General features: G+C 42.8%; 1 protein-coding gene and 2 non-coding genes across 3 annotated transcripts; 1 reads left to right on the top strand and 2 right to left on the bottom strand.

The window, feature by feature from the left end:
- Positions 1 to 5753: 5753 nt before the first annotated feature.
- LOC108824739 (uncharacterized) lies at positions 5754 to 7310 on the top strand. Its single transcript, XM_056994835.1, has 2 exons — positions 5754 to 5932; positions 6020 to 7310. The coding sequence occupies exons 1-2, from the start codon at positions 5754 to 5756 to the stop codon at positions 7308 to 7310; spliced, it is 1470 nt and encodes a 489-aa protein (XP_056850815.1).
- On the bottom strand, positions 6204 to 6310 carry LOC130500615 (small nucleolar RNA R71). Its single transcript, XR_008939232.1, has one exon. It is a non-coding gene; the product is annotated as a small nucleolar RNA R71 (small nucleolar RNA).
- An 11384-nt stretch (positions 7311 to 18694) lies between the features above and the next one.
- On the bottom strand, positions 18695 to 18801 carry LOC130500516 (small nucleolar RNA R71). Its single transcript, XR_008939137.1, has one exon. It is a non-coding gene; the product is annotated as a small nucleolar RNA R71 (small nucleolar RNA).
- Between the last annotated feature and the right edge of the window lie 684 nt (positions 18802 to 19485).

Here is a 19485-nt window from a genome sequence, read left to right as displayed (position 1 = left end):
GTCTCGCAATGCTGCGACTTTATTTTTCTTATGCCATAAGAAGATTTTTGGGCTTTCGCTTACTATTTGATTTATACTTTCGTCAAGTGCAAAGGGTAGAATCCGAGTAGTCACTTCGGATTTTGATTTTGTCGCTTGGTCCGTATGCTACTTTTTAGCGAGCGTTTTTAGGTGTAAGCGATGAGAGACATGTGTCTGGATGTGATAATCGTTTTGTGGATACTGGATCCGTTGTCGTAGCCGTTTAGTAGTTGGCAAATTGTTTTGAGGATTTTGGACCGAAGGGTCGTGTAAATTTACCAAGGAGAAGCGTCTAACTTCACTGTGTTTCGTGAGGTGTTGGCCTTCCGGGATTTGTTTTTGTAAGAATGACTCTTATAACTCTAAGAGCTTTGTTACGAGTGTTTCTTTTCATGCTGCGCTTTATGGGGCGTATAGAACTTAATCGATTGATGATAAGTTTAAATCTTCTGTTAATCATATGGTTATTAGGACTGAGTTTTGTTACGAAGAATTCACCGTATGATTTTTCGATTCTAGGTTATACGACAAATTGCTTGCATAATAGTCACTTGGCGTTTTACGACAAATCGTGGATTGTCGTTTAGCCGTTAGCCCTTAAGGGGTTGGATCGGTGGTCGCTCAGTAGTTTTGGATTGGCATGGAGGCTAGGTGCAGCCGTATAGCCAGGGAAGTTGTTGGTAAAGGATCGTCGTAGAATATGTGCGGACTTGGTTGCAGGGTCATTTCCTGCTTCGACGTAGCCGAGGGTAGTAAAAGCAGGAATCAGCAACCTTATGGAGCAAAAATTATCTACGATTGATATCCGTGGTTTATTTTACAAAAGAAAATGGGTTAACCGTTCTTTCGAATGTTTTTCTTTCTTTATGAAGCAGGACGAGTGTGCCTTAGAATGCGTGGCGATCATTTCTCGGTTTTTCGAGAGACTAGATTGGTTTGCATGTTCTGCCTGGAAAGTCAAGGAACAATGGAACAAGACTGGAAAATTTGCCTAAGACTTAGCTTGCTAGACTATCCACCTAGGTTCTAAGTTCCCTAAATTCTACGGCAGTTTTCAAGACGTTTTCGTTCCTTTCCTAACAAAAAATTAAAACCTTGACGAAATTTTTAGTCGGCCGTACCTTAGTCCCATTGATGATTCGAGATTGCCCCTTCTTCCTTCTTCTTCTCCTCTTTTCGTCTGACTTTATCGAAAGTTTATTATGCGTTTAGGAATGGCCACTTTCGATTCAACGTCGAAGGACTACGAAAAGTCAGCTACCGAAGTTCATATGAATTGGTTTCCGATGAAATTCTAACGAGAATATCGGAATGAGGAAGGGATATGAATGCCCAAGTTCGTCCTCGTTTCTTCGTATCTCTGGTTTTACTAAATTGACCAGGTGCGCTTTGTATATTGTTGAAAAGTCTATCAAATATTATGAATATATGTTTTCGACTTAACGTGGCAGAATCTGGTAAAATCACATTGTGTTTTATGCATCGAAGGAATTTTACGAAATCGTTGAACCAAAGGGAGGAGAAGCAGACAAAAAGGAACGTTTTTGGAAAGACGGGTCAATGGACAAGGCGTTACTCGAGTGAGGCTCTCAGTTCGTCAGGCTGTGAGCGAACTGGTTATGTTCCAGATACGATACTGTTTGGCTTTATGAACGATGTTTCGTAAAATATGGTCGAGCTTGATCTTACAAAAGCTGTTTCCTAAAGCGCTGTCGAGCTTTTATTTTTGAGAGTTATTTCACAACTGCTGCCGAGTTAATTTTACGGAAGTCGTTTCGTAAAATTATTGTCGAGTTTAATTGTACAAAATCTTTCTCGGGAAATATTGTCGAGTTTTGTTTTACGAAAGGTGTTTCGTAAAAAGTTATCGAATTTTAATATCGGAATCTCTAGCTGCGGTGAGGTGTAATTTTGGTGACTAATCTTAATCATAAACTTTCTCGTTTCCGTGGGATTGATCCGAAGGAGTTTTGAGTAGTTTTTCGAAAGTAAGATTAATAGACAAAAAGTCGAGAGTCCACAACGAGAGAAATCTTAGGTGTCAGAAAACGTCTTAGCAGTGAGGGATATGATCTCTCGATTTGGCTTTGTTTAGTCTTCGTTAACCGTTTTAAGTTTTGAGTGATTTTATAGAAATCACTCCATTTTTTCGAAACTGGTTGAGAAGGATGGCGAGCTGGTCGGGACAGAGTCGAGACCACATTCACAACGGGAGTAGCTCGGAAGAGTTGTTTGGAAGAAGTAATGAATCCCAATTCCTCGTATAGATGATTGGTGTTTTAGAGTAACCATAATCGTTTTATACGATGAATTGCAATCCATTCTTTAGCCGGACCTTCCGAGTTTTTCCGTAAATTTTCCCGATTGTTCTTATCGAAATGAAATGGGGGTTTTAGATTCACGGTTTTAAGAATTTGCACTACGTGGCTTCGAGCGAGGATGCAAAGTACGTGATTGGACTAGTGTCAGGATGGTTTCACGAGGAATCGGCCGCACTCGCTGATCGACCCGCAGCCCGGCGCCTAGGACCGTGACGTCGGTCTGGCCGCCCGGCGCCAACGATTGACAGCAAGCCAAGACGAGTCCCACTTGTTTTCGTAGTAAAATCTCAACAGAAACTCCGATTGAGACGAAACGAAAAGCGTTCCGAAGAGGAATCAAAGGAGAACACAAAACAGGACTCCTTTGAGGTCTGACAGGTCGCTATAGCGAGTGAGGATGTGTCTTGGTCGCTATAGCGAGTGGAAGGGAGCCAAGACGAGTCCAACTTGTTTTTGTCGTACAATCTCAACGGAAACTCCGATTGCGACGAAACAAAAAGCGTTTCGAAGAGGAATCAAAGGAGAACACAAAGGAGGACTCCTTTGAGGCCTGACAGGTCGCTATAGCGAGTGGGGATGTGTCTTGGTTGCTATAGCGAGTGGAAGGGAGCCAAGACGAGTCCAACTTGTTTTCATCGTAATCTCAACGGAAACTTCGATTGTGACGAAACGAAAAGCGTTTCGAAGAAGAATAAAAGGAGAACGCAAAGGAGGTCTCTTTGAGGCCTGACAGGTCGCTATAGCGAGTGAGGATGTGTCTCGGTCGCTATAGCGAGTGGAAGGGAGCCAAGACGAGTCCAATTTGTTTTCGTCGTAAAATCTCAACGGAAACTCCGATTGAGACGAAACGAAAAGTGTTTCGAAGAGGATTCAAAGGAGAACGCAGAGGAGGTTTCATCTTGGGGCTGGCTCGCTATAGCGACCAAGCTTGGCTCGCTATAGCGACCAAACTCTTCCTGGTGCTCGGTCGCTATAGCGACCGAGTTTGTCTTCGAGTTTAACTTTCTGCGAGCAACCTAGGGTTTTTCCGCAGTAATTGGGGGATCTAGTTTTACTTTTCCGAAATGTTTTCAGAGAAATCGTCTTGGTCGAATCCTTATGTGCTGAGATTTCTCCAACTCGGTAATAAGAAGAATTTCACGGGGTTGGAAAGATTTTATCGTTGCCATTTGTGTTTGGAGGGAAAAATCACGAGCTCGATTTAGTGCTCTTCCTGTGACGGAAGGTCACGACTAAGTTTTCGATTTTATTGAACACTACGGCGTTTGCGTAGTGCGGAGGGTTTTCTGAGTTGCCTTTGTCGACAGGGGATGTTTCGCTAGGATTTTGTCCGGAAGGACGTTCCTGCGAGGTTCCAGGCCTATCTTGTGGGGTCACAAACTCGAGTCTCCTTCCGCGGAGTTTCGTAGCTCCGCGAGGGAGGACTGCGCGGATCCTTGCCGTTAGGGTTTGTACCTGTTTGGTTAGGGTTCCCACGAGTTTATCCTGCTCTTCCGACCTCTTTTCATAGGCAGATAGCATCTTTTTGAACTCGTCAGGCGTCACGGCGTTAGCTGGTGCGTTGCCCGCGGATACATCTGCTGCTGGAGTGTTCAAGGCGTCCTTGGTTGCTCCGTTTTGAGGAGTTTGCAAGTTTGCTGAGTCGTAGTTAGTCATGTCTGGTTGAACGTGAACTGGTCGTGAGTAAGACTGATCCGTATTTGATATCTTGCATACTTACATGTTTTTAGCCTTCATATCTTGTGCATTTTGATCATATAGCTTAGAACTTAGTGTCTTTAGGATCCATATTGCATACATATGTCCCTATCAGGTGTTGGAGCATACTATGAGGTGATATGAAGTGTTTGAGAGTTTAAAAATCCAAAGAAGATGAAGAATGATGTTCAGCCAAGCAAATACTCACTTTGGACACGACTGAACCGGAATGGTCGAGACCGGAGTGATGAACCCGGGCTTGGAAGAAGCTGTGGGCGAAGACCGGGAAGGACTGGACCGGGGAGAGTAACCCGGGCGTGCAGGCCTAGACCGGAATGCCTGGACCGGGGAAAGTAACCCAGGCGTGCAGGCCTGGATCGGAATGCCTGGACCGGGGAGAGTAACCTGGGCGTGCAGGCCTGGACCCGAATGCCTGGACCGGGGAGAGTAACCCGGGCGATTGCTGGACCGGTTTGCTCAGACCGGGCCGGTTCCACCCAATTCGACCTTGGGTCATTTTAAACACTATTTTGAAGTTCTAATTAGCCGTATCCAAGGGGCACTCTAGTCTTTTATCCTATGTATCTCTCTTTACCCTAAACCTAAGTATAAATACTTTGTAATCTCCATTTTGGAGAGATTATCTTATTTTTCTCTTAAGAATCACAAAACCTCTTTTGGGTGAAAGTTCTTCCCTTTTGTTCTTGTGTTCTTAAGTGTTTATAATTTCATTTTCTTGCTTTCTTAAACATGATTAAGCTTGGAAACCTCATGGGTTCAAGAGTAATCATGGTGATTAGTGAGTAATCCACTTTTGGATTCATGGGTTAGGGAGATTAAGGGTGATTAGGCTTGATCTAGGGTGTTTAGGTGTAGATCCTTCTTAATCCTTGCTAGTACAGTGTTTTTAATGATTCTTTAGAGCTGGCCTCTCTAAAGTTGAGTTCTAGACATTTCCCACCCACAAGCTGTTCGATGAAATGTCTGAACCAACTCTCCTAAGCTTTTAACATACTCTACCAAAGAGATTTGTTGTTAAAGGTGTAAGATGGCTATTAGACTTGTCATTAATGATTGCTTCCTAAACATTCAACCAAAGAGATTTGATGCTTGAGTTTTGGAAGTGAATGAGCATTCATCTAGAGATAGAGTTTGTTTACTCTTGTGTCTAGGTCTAAGGTAGATAGATTGATTGAAAGCTGACACCTTTAGATTAAGTTTGATCACCCAAGGTCTAAATCCCTTATCCCATGAGTTCTTCTTCTCATAATCAAAGAAAGTTTCTATCTTTATTGCTTTTTAGTATTGTTCTTAGCATAAAAACCATTCACTCAATCATTAGACTTAGAATAAGTATAGACTTGTATTCTCTTTGCTTTAAAATGAACTAGGAATGGATTGACATATGAAGTACTACTTTGATTTGCATAATTGGACCCTTGAAAAGTCCTCTTATCAAATTGGCGCCGTTGCCAATCCTAGTTTGATTTTGACATTGAGTTGCTTGAGACTAAGTCATTTTTATTATTGCTGTTTGTGATATTGATTCTCTCCCTGCAAATCTTGGTGCATTTCAGGTGTATGAACTTGAGGAGCAGAGGTTCATCAAACCTTGTTCCAAGAGTTGAAGACATAGCTGCACTTGAGAGAGAGTTAGTAGGAAAGAGAAGAGAAGAAGAGCAACAGGTTCACTTGCAGAGATTGGGGTTTGATATGGAGAACCTACCTCAACAAGAAGCTGCTCAAGCTGGTATTGGTCAAGGAGCTGCCAACCTTAGACCTGAGCGCCAGCCACAACACCCTCCACGCCAAACTAGAGCCGTCGGGGCCTATGATCAACCTCACATCAATGGTCATAGGTTGGGAATCAGAGCACCTGCTGTGGAGATCAAGTCAGGACTGCTCAACACCATTGAGAACAACAAGTATCATGGTCTTGCTACTGAAGATCCTTTTGACCACTTGGACAAGTTTGATAGCTACTGTGGCTTGTCCAAGACCAATGGAGTGTCAGAAGATGCTTTGAAGCTCAGGCTCTTCCCTTTCTCTCTGGGAGACAAGGCAAGACAGTGGGAGAAGTCTCTCCCAAGCGACTCTATCACTACTTGGGATGAGTGGAAGGAAGCCTTTCTAGACAAGTTCTTCTCCATCTCCAGGACAGCTAAGATCAGGAATGAGATCTCTAGGTTTCAGCAGAGGAACTTAGAAAGTTTCAGTGAGGCATGGGAGAGGTTCAAAGGCTACCAAGCTCATTGCCCACACCATGGCTTCTTCAAAGAGAGCTTGTTGAGTACTTTCTACAGGGGAGCTATACCACAGTGCAGAAACAGACTTGATACAACCAGCAATGGATTCTTCTTGGGCAGAAACGAGGTGGATGCAGAGGAGCTGATAGAGAACATGGCCAAGAGCGACTCAGTATACAGTGAGGATCATGATAGAGTCAACAAAAGTGATGATCAGCAGACCAAGAAAGAGCTCAAGTCTTTGGAAGAGAAGCTGGACCTACTTCTTGCCAACAAAGCTAAGCTGGATCAGATGAAATCAGTTGGGGAACAACAACAAAAGCAGGTTGCTGAGATCAAGAAGATTGATGGTTTGGAAGGGCAAGAGGAGTTGTGCTTCATCAACAGCAATGGTACTTGGTACAAAAAGGAACCTAACTTTCAGTACAACAAATACCAGCCTAGGCAAAACACACCTCCTAGTTTTGGGAACAACAACAATCAGTCCACTCAAGCTCAAGGAAACTCTTCTCAAGCTACAACTCCTGATTCAAGTATGGAGTCAATGTTCAAGCAGATAATGGATGCTCAGTCTAGATTAGCAAAGGACATTGGTCATGAGTTCCAAACCGTGCACTCCAAGATTGATACTAGCTATACCAAGCTGAACAACAAGTTCCTACTACTTGCCTCTTGCTTCAACGCTTTGGAGAGTCAGGTCGCCTCTATGCCATCATCTTCCAAGAGCCCAATGGGATCACTACTAGGAAAACCAGATAAGAATCCCAAGGAGTCTTGCAATGTTGTCATCTCTACTACTTCTTCAAAGATTGAGCTGAGTGATCATGAGAAAGAGGTGGATGAGATTGAAAGACTTTTGCATGGAACAGAGATTGTAGCAACAGCTGAAGCACATATGGTGGATAAGGTTATGGAAAGGGTTCTGGTGCAAGTTGACAGGAAAGTTGAAGCAACAAATCTGCAGAGAGCTGAGCCTAGGGCTGAGAAACAAGTTGAGAGGAGAGCTGACAACAAGCTGAAATAGGTTAAGCTAGAAGAAGCCACTGAGGTTGAGCGGTCACCATATGAGGTCCCACTCCCATTTCCACAAAGGGTCCTCACCAAAGCTCAGAAGAAGGTTATCTCCAAGTTCAGGAAGGACCTAAGTGATGTTGGCGTCAACCTTCCAGAGATCTCGGGTATGCGTGAGGCTCATGTCCAAATGCTGCTCATCCAGGACATTCTCACTCACAAAGAAGAAGTAGCAGAGCTCCTGAACATCTCTACACTACAGCTTGACCCACCAGTCCCTCCAAAGTCTCTTCCTAAGCTTGGACACCAAGGGATGTTCACATTACCTTGCTCCCTTGGTCAGCTCACTCTTAAAGATGCTCTTGTTGATTCTGGTGCCAGTGTGAATGTGATCTCAATGGAGATGGTGAAGAGTATAGGGATTGCGAGTATGGAACCAGATAAGTCTTCACTACAGTTTGGGGATTCATTTTCTACAACCCCACTTGGTATCATTAAAGACTTCCCTTTGAAGATTGGAGCATGCACCATTCCCATTGACCTCACTGTCCTTAACATGGCGACTGGGAAGAGAGTTCCTTTGGTCTTGGGTACACCTTTCCTCACAACAGTTGGAGCTTGCATTGACTTTCCCAACAAGAAGGTCACTCTTATGAATGTGAACAAAGCTGTCTCCTACCCATTACAACCTCCATTGGATGCTGGCTATTGTGGGACAATCACTTGTGGACAAGGAGCTGATAAGAAGCCCCAAGATGAAGTTGTTGTTTGTGAGACAAAAGGTCCTAATGGAGAGACTTCTAAAGAGTTGTGTTGTGAGCACTTGGAAAGTGCTAAAAAGGAGGGGATGAGTGGAACCTCAAAGGCCACTCATGGCAAGAAGAAGATGCTGCAAGAACCCCATCCTCCACCTCTTGATATGCTCCCACACACTCTCACTCTCCATCCAATGAAGCTCAAGGATAGTGTCATTGAGTACAAGCTCAAGTGTAAGGGCAAGTCAAGGCCATTCTCTAGTGCAAAAGCCATCATCACCCCTCAGCTCCAAGATGATCTAGTCAAGCTTCAAGAACTCCTCTCTCAGGTCCTCACCATCACTCTTGAAGGTGGGAAGGACCCTCCTTCTCACTAACCGAAAGAATGAAAGTCAAGCTAGAGACTTAAAACAAGCTCACTTGGGAGGAAGTCCCATGACTATCCCTGTACATATGTCTTTTGGATTTTCATTTAAAGACCATGGAAGAAGGAAGGCGACCAGACTCTACTCCTTAGACACCAATACGTCTTCTCACGCTCCATAGAGGTACTCCTTCACCTTTTCTTGTATACACCATTTTCATTTGCATTTAGACTTTGTTTTGGTCATCTCTCTCCACTTTTCACACAAGAGACTGTGTGAATTAAGTGTGGGGGAGGTGTAAGTTGCTGATGATCTTGTGTTTCTTGTCATTAGCATGCATTGTAGATAGTTATTGGCATATAAAAAAAATTGAAAATTTTGAAAAACACAAAAAGAAGCATTTAGTTGCATCATTTGCATTTTAGGATTGGGTCTAGAAGCATTCATATAGGTTGCATTCATGCATAAGGGGGTGATTTTACCTTGTAAATATGCTCATGCTAAGTACTCATTTTGGCAACCTTTTGTAATCATGACAATTAGATTGAGCATTCTCTTGATAGCTTGTAGTCTTTGTGCCTTGAATTCTCTTCTTAAAACTCATTGGATTGTTTGAAACTCTCTCTTTGAAGATTGCTCCGGTCTTATTTAAACTCAATGTCTCTTGCTTATGGTCATTTGTGTGCTGAGTCATGGCTTATACACACTTGAATTGTCTCATCCTTTTTGACCGATCTTTTTGACAATTTCAAGTGGTACTCCATACCTTGAACCCAAGCTTTCTTTCAAGCCATCATTGATTGTTGAGTGAGGCCTTTTTAGAAAGCTTTGCATGTGCATAATGTTGAGAGTATCGGGATCGACAATGCTTAGTCTCCATTCTAGCTAGATTAGACACACCTTTGTCTAGCATTTAGGATTGGGTGGTGAGTGTTGTTGAGTTTGACTTTGGGAGTATGGTTTGGTCAAGAAAGAAAAGTTTAGACTTTTAGAACTCTACAGTGAAATCTAAGTCTCAGGGGATAGTAAAGTATGATCTTTGGCTCTTGTATTGAATGTCTTGGCCCCCAAATAAAAAAAAAAGCAAATAAAAAAAAAGAAATGAAAAAAAAAATGAAAAAGGGGGCTAGCAAAGTTTAGAAAAAGCTAAGAAGTGTTTAAAAGTGTAAAAATCACTTGATTGACTTCATTAAGAAAGAGTTCTAGTTGAGAAAATGTCTTGAGTTCTTTGGGAAATCTTTGGGTGAGTGATGAGAGTTGGGTTTTGGCATTTGAAGTTTAAATTTGAGCTTGAATATATGTGGGAAAGGGTAGGACAATGGAGATTGAGCATTGTATGCATGAGTTGATTCCCTTTCTTAGATATATTATGTGCATTGCCAAAGCTACTTTGTTTTGAGAGTGAACCACCTTTAAAGATTGCTTTGAACTTCTTATTTCACCTTGAACTGAAGCATTTTCTTACCAAACCAAATGACTTGGACCTTTTGACCATATGCAAGATTTTCTATTGAGTTTGCTTAAAGATTGTTAGAGAGTTGTTGGATTTGTGGTTTGTGGAATCATGATGATGAGTGTAGAGATCAAAAGAGTTGAATAGGCCTAGAAAAGTTAGAGAATAATGGAAGTTTTGCTCTAGCTAGTTGTTATGATTATGCAAGGTTGTTAGGATGAGAGCTAAGAAGAGCATTTTTTTTTGGTTATGAAATCCCTCTTTTCAAACCTCTCCTCCTTAGTTCTTGAAAATTTACTTGAGGACAAGTAAAGGACTAGTGTGGGAGAGTTGATATCTTGCATATTTACATGTTTTTAGCCTTCATATCTTGTGCATTTTGATCATATAGCTTAGAACTTAGTGTCTTTAGGATCCATATTGCATACATATGTCCCTATCAGGTGTTGGAGCATACTATGAGGTGATATGAAGTGTTTGAGAGTTTAAAAATCCAAAGAAGATGAAGAACGATGTTCAGCCAATCAAATACTCACTTTGGACACGACTGGACCGGAATGGTCGGAGACCGGAGTGATGAACCCGGGCGTGGAAGAAGCTGTGGGCGAAGACCGGGAAGGACTGAACCGGGGAGAGTAACCCGGGCGTGCTGGCCTGGACCGGAATGCCTGGACCGGGGAAAGTAACCCGGGCGTGCAGGCCTGGACCGGGGAGAGTAACCCGGGCGTGCAGGCCTGGACCGGAATGCCTGGACCGGGGAGAGTAACCCGGGCGTGCAGACCTGGACCCGAATGCCTGGACCGGGGAGAGTAACCCGGGCGACTGCTGGACCGGTTTGCTCAGACCGGGCCGGTTCGACCCAATTCGACCTTGGGTCATTTTAAACACTATTTTGAAGTTCTAATTAGCTGTATCCAAGGGGCACTCTAGTCTTTTATCCTATGTATCTCTCTTTACCGTAAACCTAAGTATAAATACTTTGTAATCTCCATTTTGGAGAGATTATCTTATTTTTCTCTTAAGAATCACAAAACCTCTTTTGGGTGAAAGTTCTTCCCTTTTGTTCTTGTGTTCTTAAGTGTTTATAATTTTATTTCTTGCTTTCTTAAACATGATTAAGCTTGAAAACCTCATGGGTTCAAAAGTAATCATGGTGATTAGTGAGTAATCCACTTTTGGATTCATGGGTTATGGAGATTAAGGGTGATTAGGCTTGATCTAGGGTGTTTAGGTGTAGATCCTTCTTAATCCTTACTAGTAGAGTGTTTTTAATGATTCTTTAGAGCTGGCCTCTCTAAAGTTGAGTTCTAGACATTTTCCACCCACAAGGTGTTCGATGAAATGTCTGAACCAACTCTCCTAAGCTTTTAACATACTCCACCAAAGAGATTTGTTGTTAAAGGTGTTAAGATGGCTATTAGACTTGTCATTAATGATTGCTTCCTAAACATTCAACCAAAGAGATTTACGCTTACCCCTTTTGCCCGTAAGCCGTCATAGTCGAAAAAGGGAATATTTCATTTTTTTCCGATCTTAATGATTATCTGCGGAAAGTTTCCATTTATTCGCGGAAACTGATGCTTATCCTCCAACAATAAACCGTCATAAGGTTTATGGGTTTTTAAGAAATCATAAGTGGGCCTCGAATCAAGTTTAGGACCCTTTGGGCCGTCTTTTTGATTTGAGACGTTTTTTACGATTTCTCCGATAAAGTTAAGTTTCCGCGGTTTTATCGTAAACCGAACAGACGATCCCATCTGATCGAGAGATCAAGAAACGGTTAGTCGTGGGTTGTGGAGAACGGCTATATGGATAGTCGAGAATGCATAGTTTTACGTCGTATCGTCGTTTCGGAAGACTTCGGACGTTTCGTAAAATAATCGATGTACGAATGCTCGGTCGCTATAGCGACCGGACTTGTTCCTTACCTCGGTCGCTATAGCAACCGAGCTCTTGTTCGTGACACGATCGCCATTGCGATCGGGTTCGTGCCGTGGACTGAGATCCGTTGTCCAAGCATCCGGAACCATTGCGAAGCTACGATGCTCTTAGGATGCTTGTTTGCGGATGATTGGAACTTTGATAGCATTGTTCCGTTGATTTAAGAAATCGTTACTTTCCTAAATTGTTGATTTCTTAAGTCATTGATTAAGAATTCGTCGATTTCTTAGGTCGTTGATTAAGAAATCGTCGATTTCTTAAGTCGTTGATTAAGAAATCGTTGTTTTACGAAATCGTTGATTTCTTAAATCGTTGATTAAGAAATCGTTATTTTAAAGCGTAAGTGGGCCTCGAATCAAGACAAACGGAGAGACACTATGTCCGTAGCTGGGATGACACGACCATACGAAAGTATACGGAAGTCACGAGAATTGATCTAGGTTCTGACAGGCCGAACGCAAAGGAATCTGCCTTGGAACTTCAAAGAGGCCGTTCTCTCAAACTGTGAGGACCCAGAAAACGATCAAGATTTCAAATCGAAGCCCTCGCAGAGACGGGTCTTGTTGCCCGGTCGCTATAGCGACCCAGCTTTTCCGTAGCTCACTCCCTATAGCGACCCAACCTTTCCGTAGCTCACTCCCTATAGCGACCCATCTTTTCCGTAGCTCACTCCCTATAGCGACCCAGCTTTTCCGTAGCTCACTCCCTATAGCGAGCGAGCTTGTAGCGAGTGAGCTTGTAGCGAGCGAGCTTGTAGCGAGCGAGCTTGTAGCGAGTGAGCTTGTAGCGAGTGAGCTTGTAGCGAGTGAACTTGTATTGAGCGAGCTTTCGGTATTGAGCGAGCTTCATATTGAGCGAGATTGTTCCGCGGATCGAAGTCTTTGTTTCGAGAACCCGTTATCCGAGTATTCAAGCTTCAGTTTTACGAGGAGAACATGATCTTGTCGAAAAGTTCTTCGTAGAGATTTGAATGCTTGGATACCTTTCGCAAAGACACCGTCAACAATTTTTACGAATGTTTTGATACTAACTTCGTCGTCAATACGAACCATTGGAGCTTGTTTCGACGCTGCGAACAAATCTATTCAAGAATTTTATCATAAAAATTAGTTTAAATAATTTTTATGGGAATTATCTTTTTCGAGGAATATTTTCGAACGTTAATTTCCTTGTGACCGTTTTTGACCCAAAAAAAAAAAATATATATATATATATATAAAATCATCTTAATACCATGGTTAAAAGTGGGTCAAAACCATGGTAGATCATCAGAGCTATACTAGACATGGTTCACGAACTTCTCAGGAAACAAGTCTGTTCAGCTGAAGGAGAAGTGGGTGCAGACATGGGAGGAGAAAAAGATGTGAACTATATCGGAGGAACCGGATTGCAAAGATTCGGAAACCAAGGAGGAAACATAAACTTCTTTGGAAATGGGCACAGAAGTAACCAGAGTCCGCAGTTCCAGAAGCCGTTTAACAGCAACAGTAAAAGCTACTCGAACTCATTTTACCAAAACCCACCACCCGAATCCCAAGATAATAAAATAGAAGCAATGCTTGACAGAGTGCTGGAAGGGCAGCAACAGATCTCTGTAGATTTTAATGGGAAGATAGACTCCACCTACAACAGTCTGAGCTCACGGATTGAGACCCTAAGAACTCAGGTGAAGAAGCTCGAAATGCAAGTAGTTCAGACTGGGGAAGCTGTAAAGAGGCAGGAAGCCTTATTCAAAGAGGCAGGAGTCGATAAAGGGAAACACCACGTAAATGCCATCATAGATTATGATTTCTGGCAAGTGGTGCAGCACGAGAAGCTAGGAGAATGAAGCTTCGATGCTGAAAAGCCCATGAGTCTAGGCGGATCGCAATGGAGTCGACCGATGTCGAATCACTCGCATTGAGCGACACACCATGACGAAGATCGATGGATAGGTTATTCCCCACATCGATCGATGCCATCTGCTAATTCGCCTGCAGAGTGTAGTGCAGTTCGAAATCCTAGCTCATGAAGAATTCGCAGCAAAACACCCTTACCCACCTTCACCCTCATTCACCCATGTCGAACGATGGCCAGAGCCAAACAACGATCGACATAGAGATGCTGTCATCGATCGATCCCCACCACAGAACATCGATCGATGGACACCTCTCACATACCGAGTGCAGTTACCACTCATTGATAACGATAAGATCAATGCACTCAGACAATCATCCACACCTGCGTCAAACCAACCCAAATTTAACCCCAAATCTTCCGAAACATCAACCAAACCTATGGTAGTAGATCAGGAATTTGAAGGAAGAAGGTTAAGGTAGAGGAAGGAGAAAATTCCTAAGAACCTCAAGAGGGATGCTAATGAGAAGGAGATATATGGTTTCACTAAACGTGTCTTCAGAATTCCAGTAAAAAAACCTTTCGATGAAGCTTATTTCACACATCGACTGTGGATGTTCTTCAGAGAACCAAGGTCACTGAGGAGGACATTAGAGGAAGGAGAAAATTCCTAAGAATTTGAAGAAGAAGGTTAAGGTAGAGGAAGGAGAAAATTCCTAAGAACCTCAAGAGGGATGCTAATGAGAAGGAGATATATGGTTTCACTAAACGTGTCCTCAGAATTCCAGTAAAAAAACCTTTCGATGAAGCTTATTTCACACATCGACTGTGGATGTTCTTCAGAGAAACCAATGTCACTGAGGAGGACATTAGAGCAATGTTTCATCAAGTAAGGGATAAGATGAAACATAGGATCACATTGACAAAGAAGAGTGATTTTGGAAAATTGCAGTATCCTGTGTAGTAAAGGGAGTGGAATTTCCACATGCACTTTGTGACACAGAAGCATCAGTCAGTATCTTACCCAAGGTTATGGCATACTACTTAGGCCTTACGATAGAACCATCTTCTGAGTCTTTCACCTTTGTAGATCTTTCAGAAAACAGTCCGGAGGAATCATACGAGACCTTGAGGTACAGATTGGTAATGCAATTGTCCCAGTTGATTTTTACGTCCTGGACATTAAGCTTAATTGGAACTCTTCACTTCTGCTTGGAAGAGCTTTCATGGTTACAGTAGGAGCTGTATGTGACATGAACACCAACACAATGTGTCTAACCCTGGTAAACCCCAACGTCCACTACGACCTTGTTCCACTAAAAAACAAACAGGTCACCTTTTGGAGCTTGGAAATGATTACAACTACATTGGAGTTTGCCATTGTGAAGTAGACCACGAAACAGAGTATTCGGAATCGATCGACACGAACACGCTGTCATCGATCGATTCTATGAGGTCACCGACAACCGATGTGACACAACCCACGTCGACCGACGTGATAGACCCGGTCAATCATTACACTCTACCGGACCAATGTTACCCCCAATTCGCCTTTGACCCTCCTACAAGGAAGGGATATAATGGATACTCTATAGGCAGTTGGGCTGATAACGGTTTCCATGAAAGTTTAGAAACTGTGGTGCTTTCATCTGATGGGAATCATTCAGAGGAGTATGACGAGGACTATTGGAAGGAATATGCTATAGAAATGTCTCTCTACGAAGACACTTGTGAAAGTCCTTCTTTCAATTTTCAACGACCATCGATCGACAAAGCAAAGCTGCCATCGATCGATGCCAACCTTCGTCCAGCAATACCAGCCTTCACGACGGTCGACGCAGCCACTGATGCATTGATCGATATTAAGGCCGCCACCTTAATAACAGATTTGAGGAATATTCCTATTCCATATAGGTTAAACCCCTATATAAAGTGCTTTGCACCCATAACACCTCCTCAGAACTCAAAGGCGGAAACTACTCACGCTCTCACGGATATATATTAGCAAAAATCCCAATGGAGAGCCTTTCAACCAAAAACCATATTCCTGTAGAGAAACGATCAACATCGATCGATGCTCCTGTATCGGCATCGATTGACATCACCTCTAACCCTAACTCTTCTTTTTCTTTTACAGAGATTAAGGGTATTAATTACGGTTTTTTTTCACTTGATGAATTTGGTATTTTCAGGGATCCAGAAGGCAAAGCACGTGCTATGGATGGACAGATTCTAGATGTTTCCAGAGATGACATGGCAGACATACTGCAAGTAGCCAATGGAGCAGAAAACTGTTTCAAAAACAACGCCACACACCAAACATCCACAGCACTGCTACAAACGAAAATCCGGCAGTTGACCTAACTGCAACAGATCTGAGCAGTCCATGCAAACCAGTTCGTCGCACATCGATCGGCGAGGACGCTCGTACATCGATCGGCAGGGTAACACCAGTGTCGATCGATGTCGGCACCTCCGCATCGGTCGGCAGACACTACGAGTTCGGCAAGCGAGCTTATGACACCTACGGTTCCAGGAAATTCAAATGGGAAGAACGGGACGAGTATGGTGTCTACAGAGACGAGTCTGGACATGCTAGAGGCGTGGATGGTGAGATGATCCCTGTCACCAAGGACGATATCAGGAGACTATTGGAAAGAGCCTCACTACATGATGAGAGCTACTTTTGCCTTCCTACTCATGCCAACTCTTTCACACTAACCAGATTGGCACCTGAGATCTTGACTAAGGATGAGATCTATGAGATGGTGACTGGTATTTGTGAATCCCAGGAGCAGCTAGGAGAGGAACTCAAGACACTCATTGAGGACACCTATCAACCTCTGGACATAGGTCATGAGGAACTTTCAAGGAGTATGTGATATACCATGGATTTCACCCATTTTCTACCATGGTATAATAGTATTTTTATTATATAACTAATGTGTTTTCTAGCCTGTTAGGTATGTTTTCAGGAGCGTTTCGTGATAAAGTGATGCTTTTGGAGCATTTTGGAGTACAAGAGATAATACACTTGAGTTGACCATTCAAGACCAAGTCGGAAGTCAACATTCAGATAAGAATGGATCGATACTCATCCAGAGTTGTCGATCGATGTATCTGAGAAGATCCGCGTACTAGAAGATTATAATCGATCGATACACATCTAGTCTTGTCGATCGATATCGAGGACGAAATGGTTTAGCCGACTACTTCACCAAGACTTCACCAAATTACGAGATTTCCCCTGACGAGTTTTAACCTAATGGAAATGCTTAAATACCCTGCTAAGTGTTTTTGACGGCAAGCTTTAGCAAGCAAGCTTTTGTAACCAAAGAGAAAAGCATAGAGTGTGAGAGAAAGCTAGAGTTTTATATGTTTTGAGAGATTGGAGAGATCCTTGAGAGATTTGTGATTGAACTCCATTTGTTTTCTATTCTCTATTTAATGCAATTCTTTTACCTATCTTGTGTTATGAATTGCTTAGCTATGTCTGAGTACTCTACTTGTTAGATCTAGGGTTTAAATAGGTTTGTGAGATTAGCCCCAAACTATAATTGCTAAGTTGTGATATTCATCAAATAGATTGCACCCTATGCTTGTTCTAGAGTAGCTAACTAGAGCATAGATCACTAGGATCCTTATATCTTGAATTATCTGTTTGAACTAGTTGTCTCCTTGGAGAAGAGCTAACCGCCCTCCTTGAGACCTAGTGTTCATTATCGGCTCGGGCCTAGGCATTTTTAGAAGCCGTCGATCAATATCCCAACTGGACAATCGATCGGTGTTGCGAAAGGTGCATCGCTCGATATCTCTAAAGGATATCGAATGACACTTTTTCTGGTCAACAGACGACAGTTGAGATCAGAGATCTAGTTATTTAACCAGTGAGACATCACTGAGTGTTAAGCGGCTGAGTTCTTTAATATCATGCAAACAACTTATTAGGCATTTATAGATATTATAATCTCAATTCCTGAATAAAAGCCCTGTCTAGCACTCTTCTTTATCATTTAAACAACCATCATATTGTTAGTTAGAGCAACTACCTTGCTCATTTTAGGATTGTCATTTACATTTCATCATAAAAACCCACTTCACCTAAGATTGATTAATTGATTAGATTTAATTGGTTCCCTAGCTCCTCGTGATTCGACCCCTAAGTACTATAGCTGAACCTCTTATTTGAGAGAGTAAGCTCTATAGGGTAACTTGAGCAGTATCAAATTTGGCGCCGTTGCCGGGGAGCTTTGATCACCATTAGATTTAATTTTATCAATTTTAGGTTTTTCTTTTTCTTTTACCTCTTTCTGATTAAAATTTTCTTGTCTTTTCAGGTACATGCCCAGCAGTACCAGAAGCAATAAGAGAAATCAACTACTATTCTCAGAAGATCCTGCACACTTGGAACGTTCAATCCGCAAAGTCCTACGCTCTGCATCGATCGACAGAACCGCAGTACCGTCGACTGATATTCACGTTCAACCGTCGACCGATACTCAAACACCACCGTCGACCGATACCCTTTGCCGGTCCACATCGTTCGACACTACCCACCGTACATAGATCGATACTAACCCGCGAGGCATGGTTGCGATTGTTAATCTCACGCAGGACGAGAATGGAAACCTGTATGACCAGGATGGTCACCTGCGTAATGCAACATGTCAGAAGCTAGATGCACATGGAAACATAATCCCCGAGCCAGAAGCTGAGGCTACAGAAGAAGCTCAAACACGATCGTTGGCAGACTACAATCGTCCTGATGAGTACTACACCAACAAATCAGCTATTCGACTTCCAGAGATTCAGAAGCCGAACTACAAGCTCAAGCCTCAGTACTACTCTCTCGTGTCACAGATACCTTATAGCTGCTATTCGCATGGATGAAGTCCCCGAGGACTACCTACTCTGCAAGCTCTTCAAATACTCACTGATTGGAGAAGCTTCACATTGGCTCAAGCAGCTACCTACATGATCACTGACATCTTGGGACGACATCAGAAATGCCTTCCTGCGTAATTTCTTTAATGAGGCACGTGCTGAAGACTTAAGGAGCAAAATCGCTAATTTCGCGCAAAATCCTGGTGAGACTTTTAAAGACGCGTGGATCAGATTTAAGTTCTTCCAGCGAGACTGTCCACACCATGAATTCAATGAAGTGCAGCTGCTAAGCACTTTCTACAGAGGTATCGCCTTGAGGTATCAGATGGCTCTTAATACTGCTAGCGAGGAAAACTTCAACACCAGGAATCCAATAGAGGCTGTGAGACTTATTGAGAACCTAGCCAATAGCAGCAGCACCAAGAACACTGACTCTGATAAGAAGAAATCTGTTGCAGCCATCGGGGAGGACCAGATGAATGAAGTCAGAGCTAAGATAGATGCTTTACATGCTTTTATGGGAAAGCCAGTCTGCTCAGCTGAAGAAGGAGGTGCTAGAGAAGATGATACAGAGGAAGATGTGAACTACATTGGAGGTACTTGATTTCAGAAATATGGAAACCAGAGTGGTCAGAAGACTAACTACAACCAGAGTTCACAGTATCAGAAACCTTTCACCAACACCAGGAACTACGGCAACTCAGCTTACCAAAACCCACCACCACCCACCCAAGTATGTTTGATGCCATGATTGATAGAGTTCTTGAAGGACAGCAGAAGCTTACAGTGGACTTCAATGGAAAGATTTACTCTGTCTTCAACAATCTGAACACAAGGATAGACACCATTTGTACTCAAGTTAGAAAACAAATGGACCATTTGAGACACAAATTGTCCAAACTAAAGACTCTATCAGGAGAATCAGAACTGCTAAGGAAGTAGGAGAAGGAAGCA

The sequence above is a fragment of the Raphanus sativus genome, chromosome 9, assembly GCF_000801105.2.
Source record: "Raphanus sativus cultivar WK10039 chromosome 9, ASM80110v3, whole genome shotgun sequence".
Taxonomy (NCBI): Eukaryota; Viridiplantae; Streptophyta; class Magnoliopsida; order Brassicales; family Brassicaceae; genus Raphanus; species Raphanus sativus.
The sequence above is the reverse complement of the archived record's forward strand: the minus strand, read 5'-3'. Positions and strand labels throughout refer to the sequence as shown.

Coding starts and splice junctions, on each gene's coding strand:
- LOC108824739 (XM_056994835.1), top strand. CDS start 5,754: ATGGAGAACCTACCTCAACAAGAAGCTGCTCAAGCTGGTATTGGTCAA. Junction 5,933..6,019: donor GCACCTGCTGTGGAGATCAA/GTCAGGACTGCT, acceptor CAAGTTTGATAG/CTACTGTGGCTTGTCCAAGA.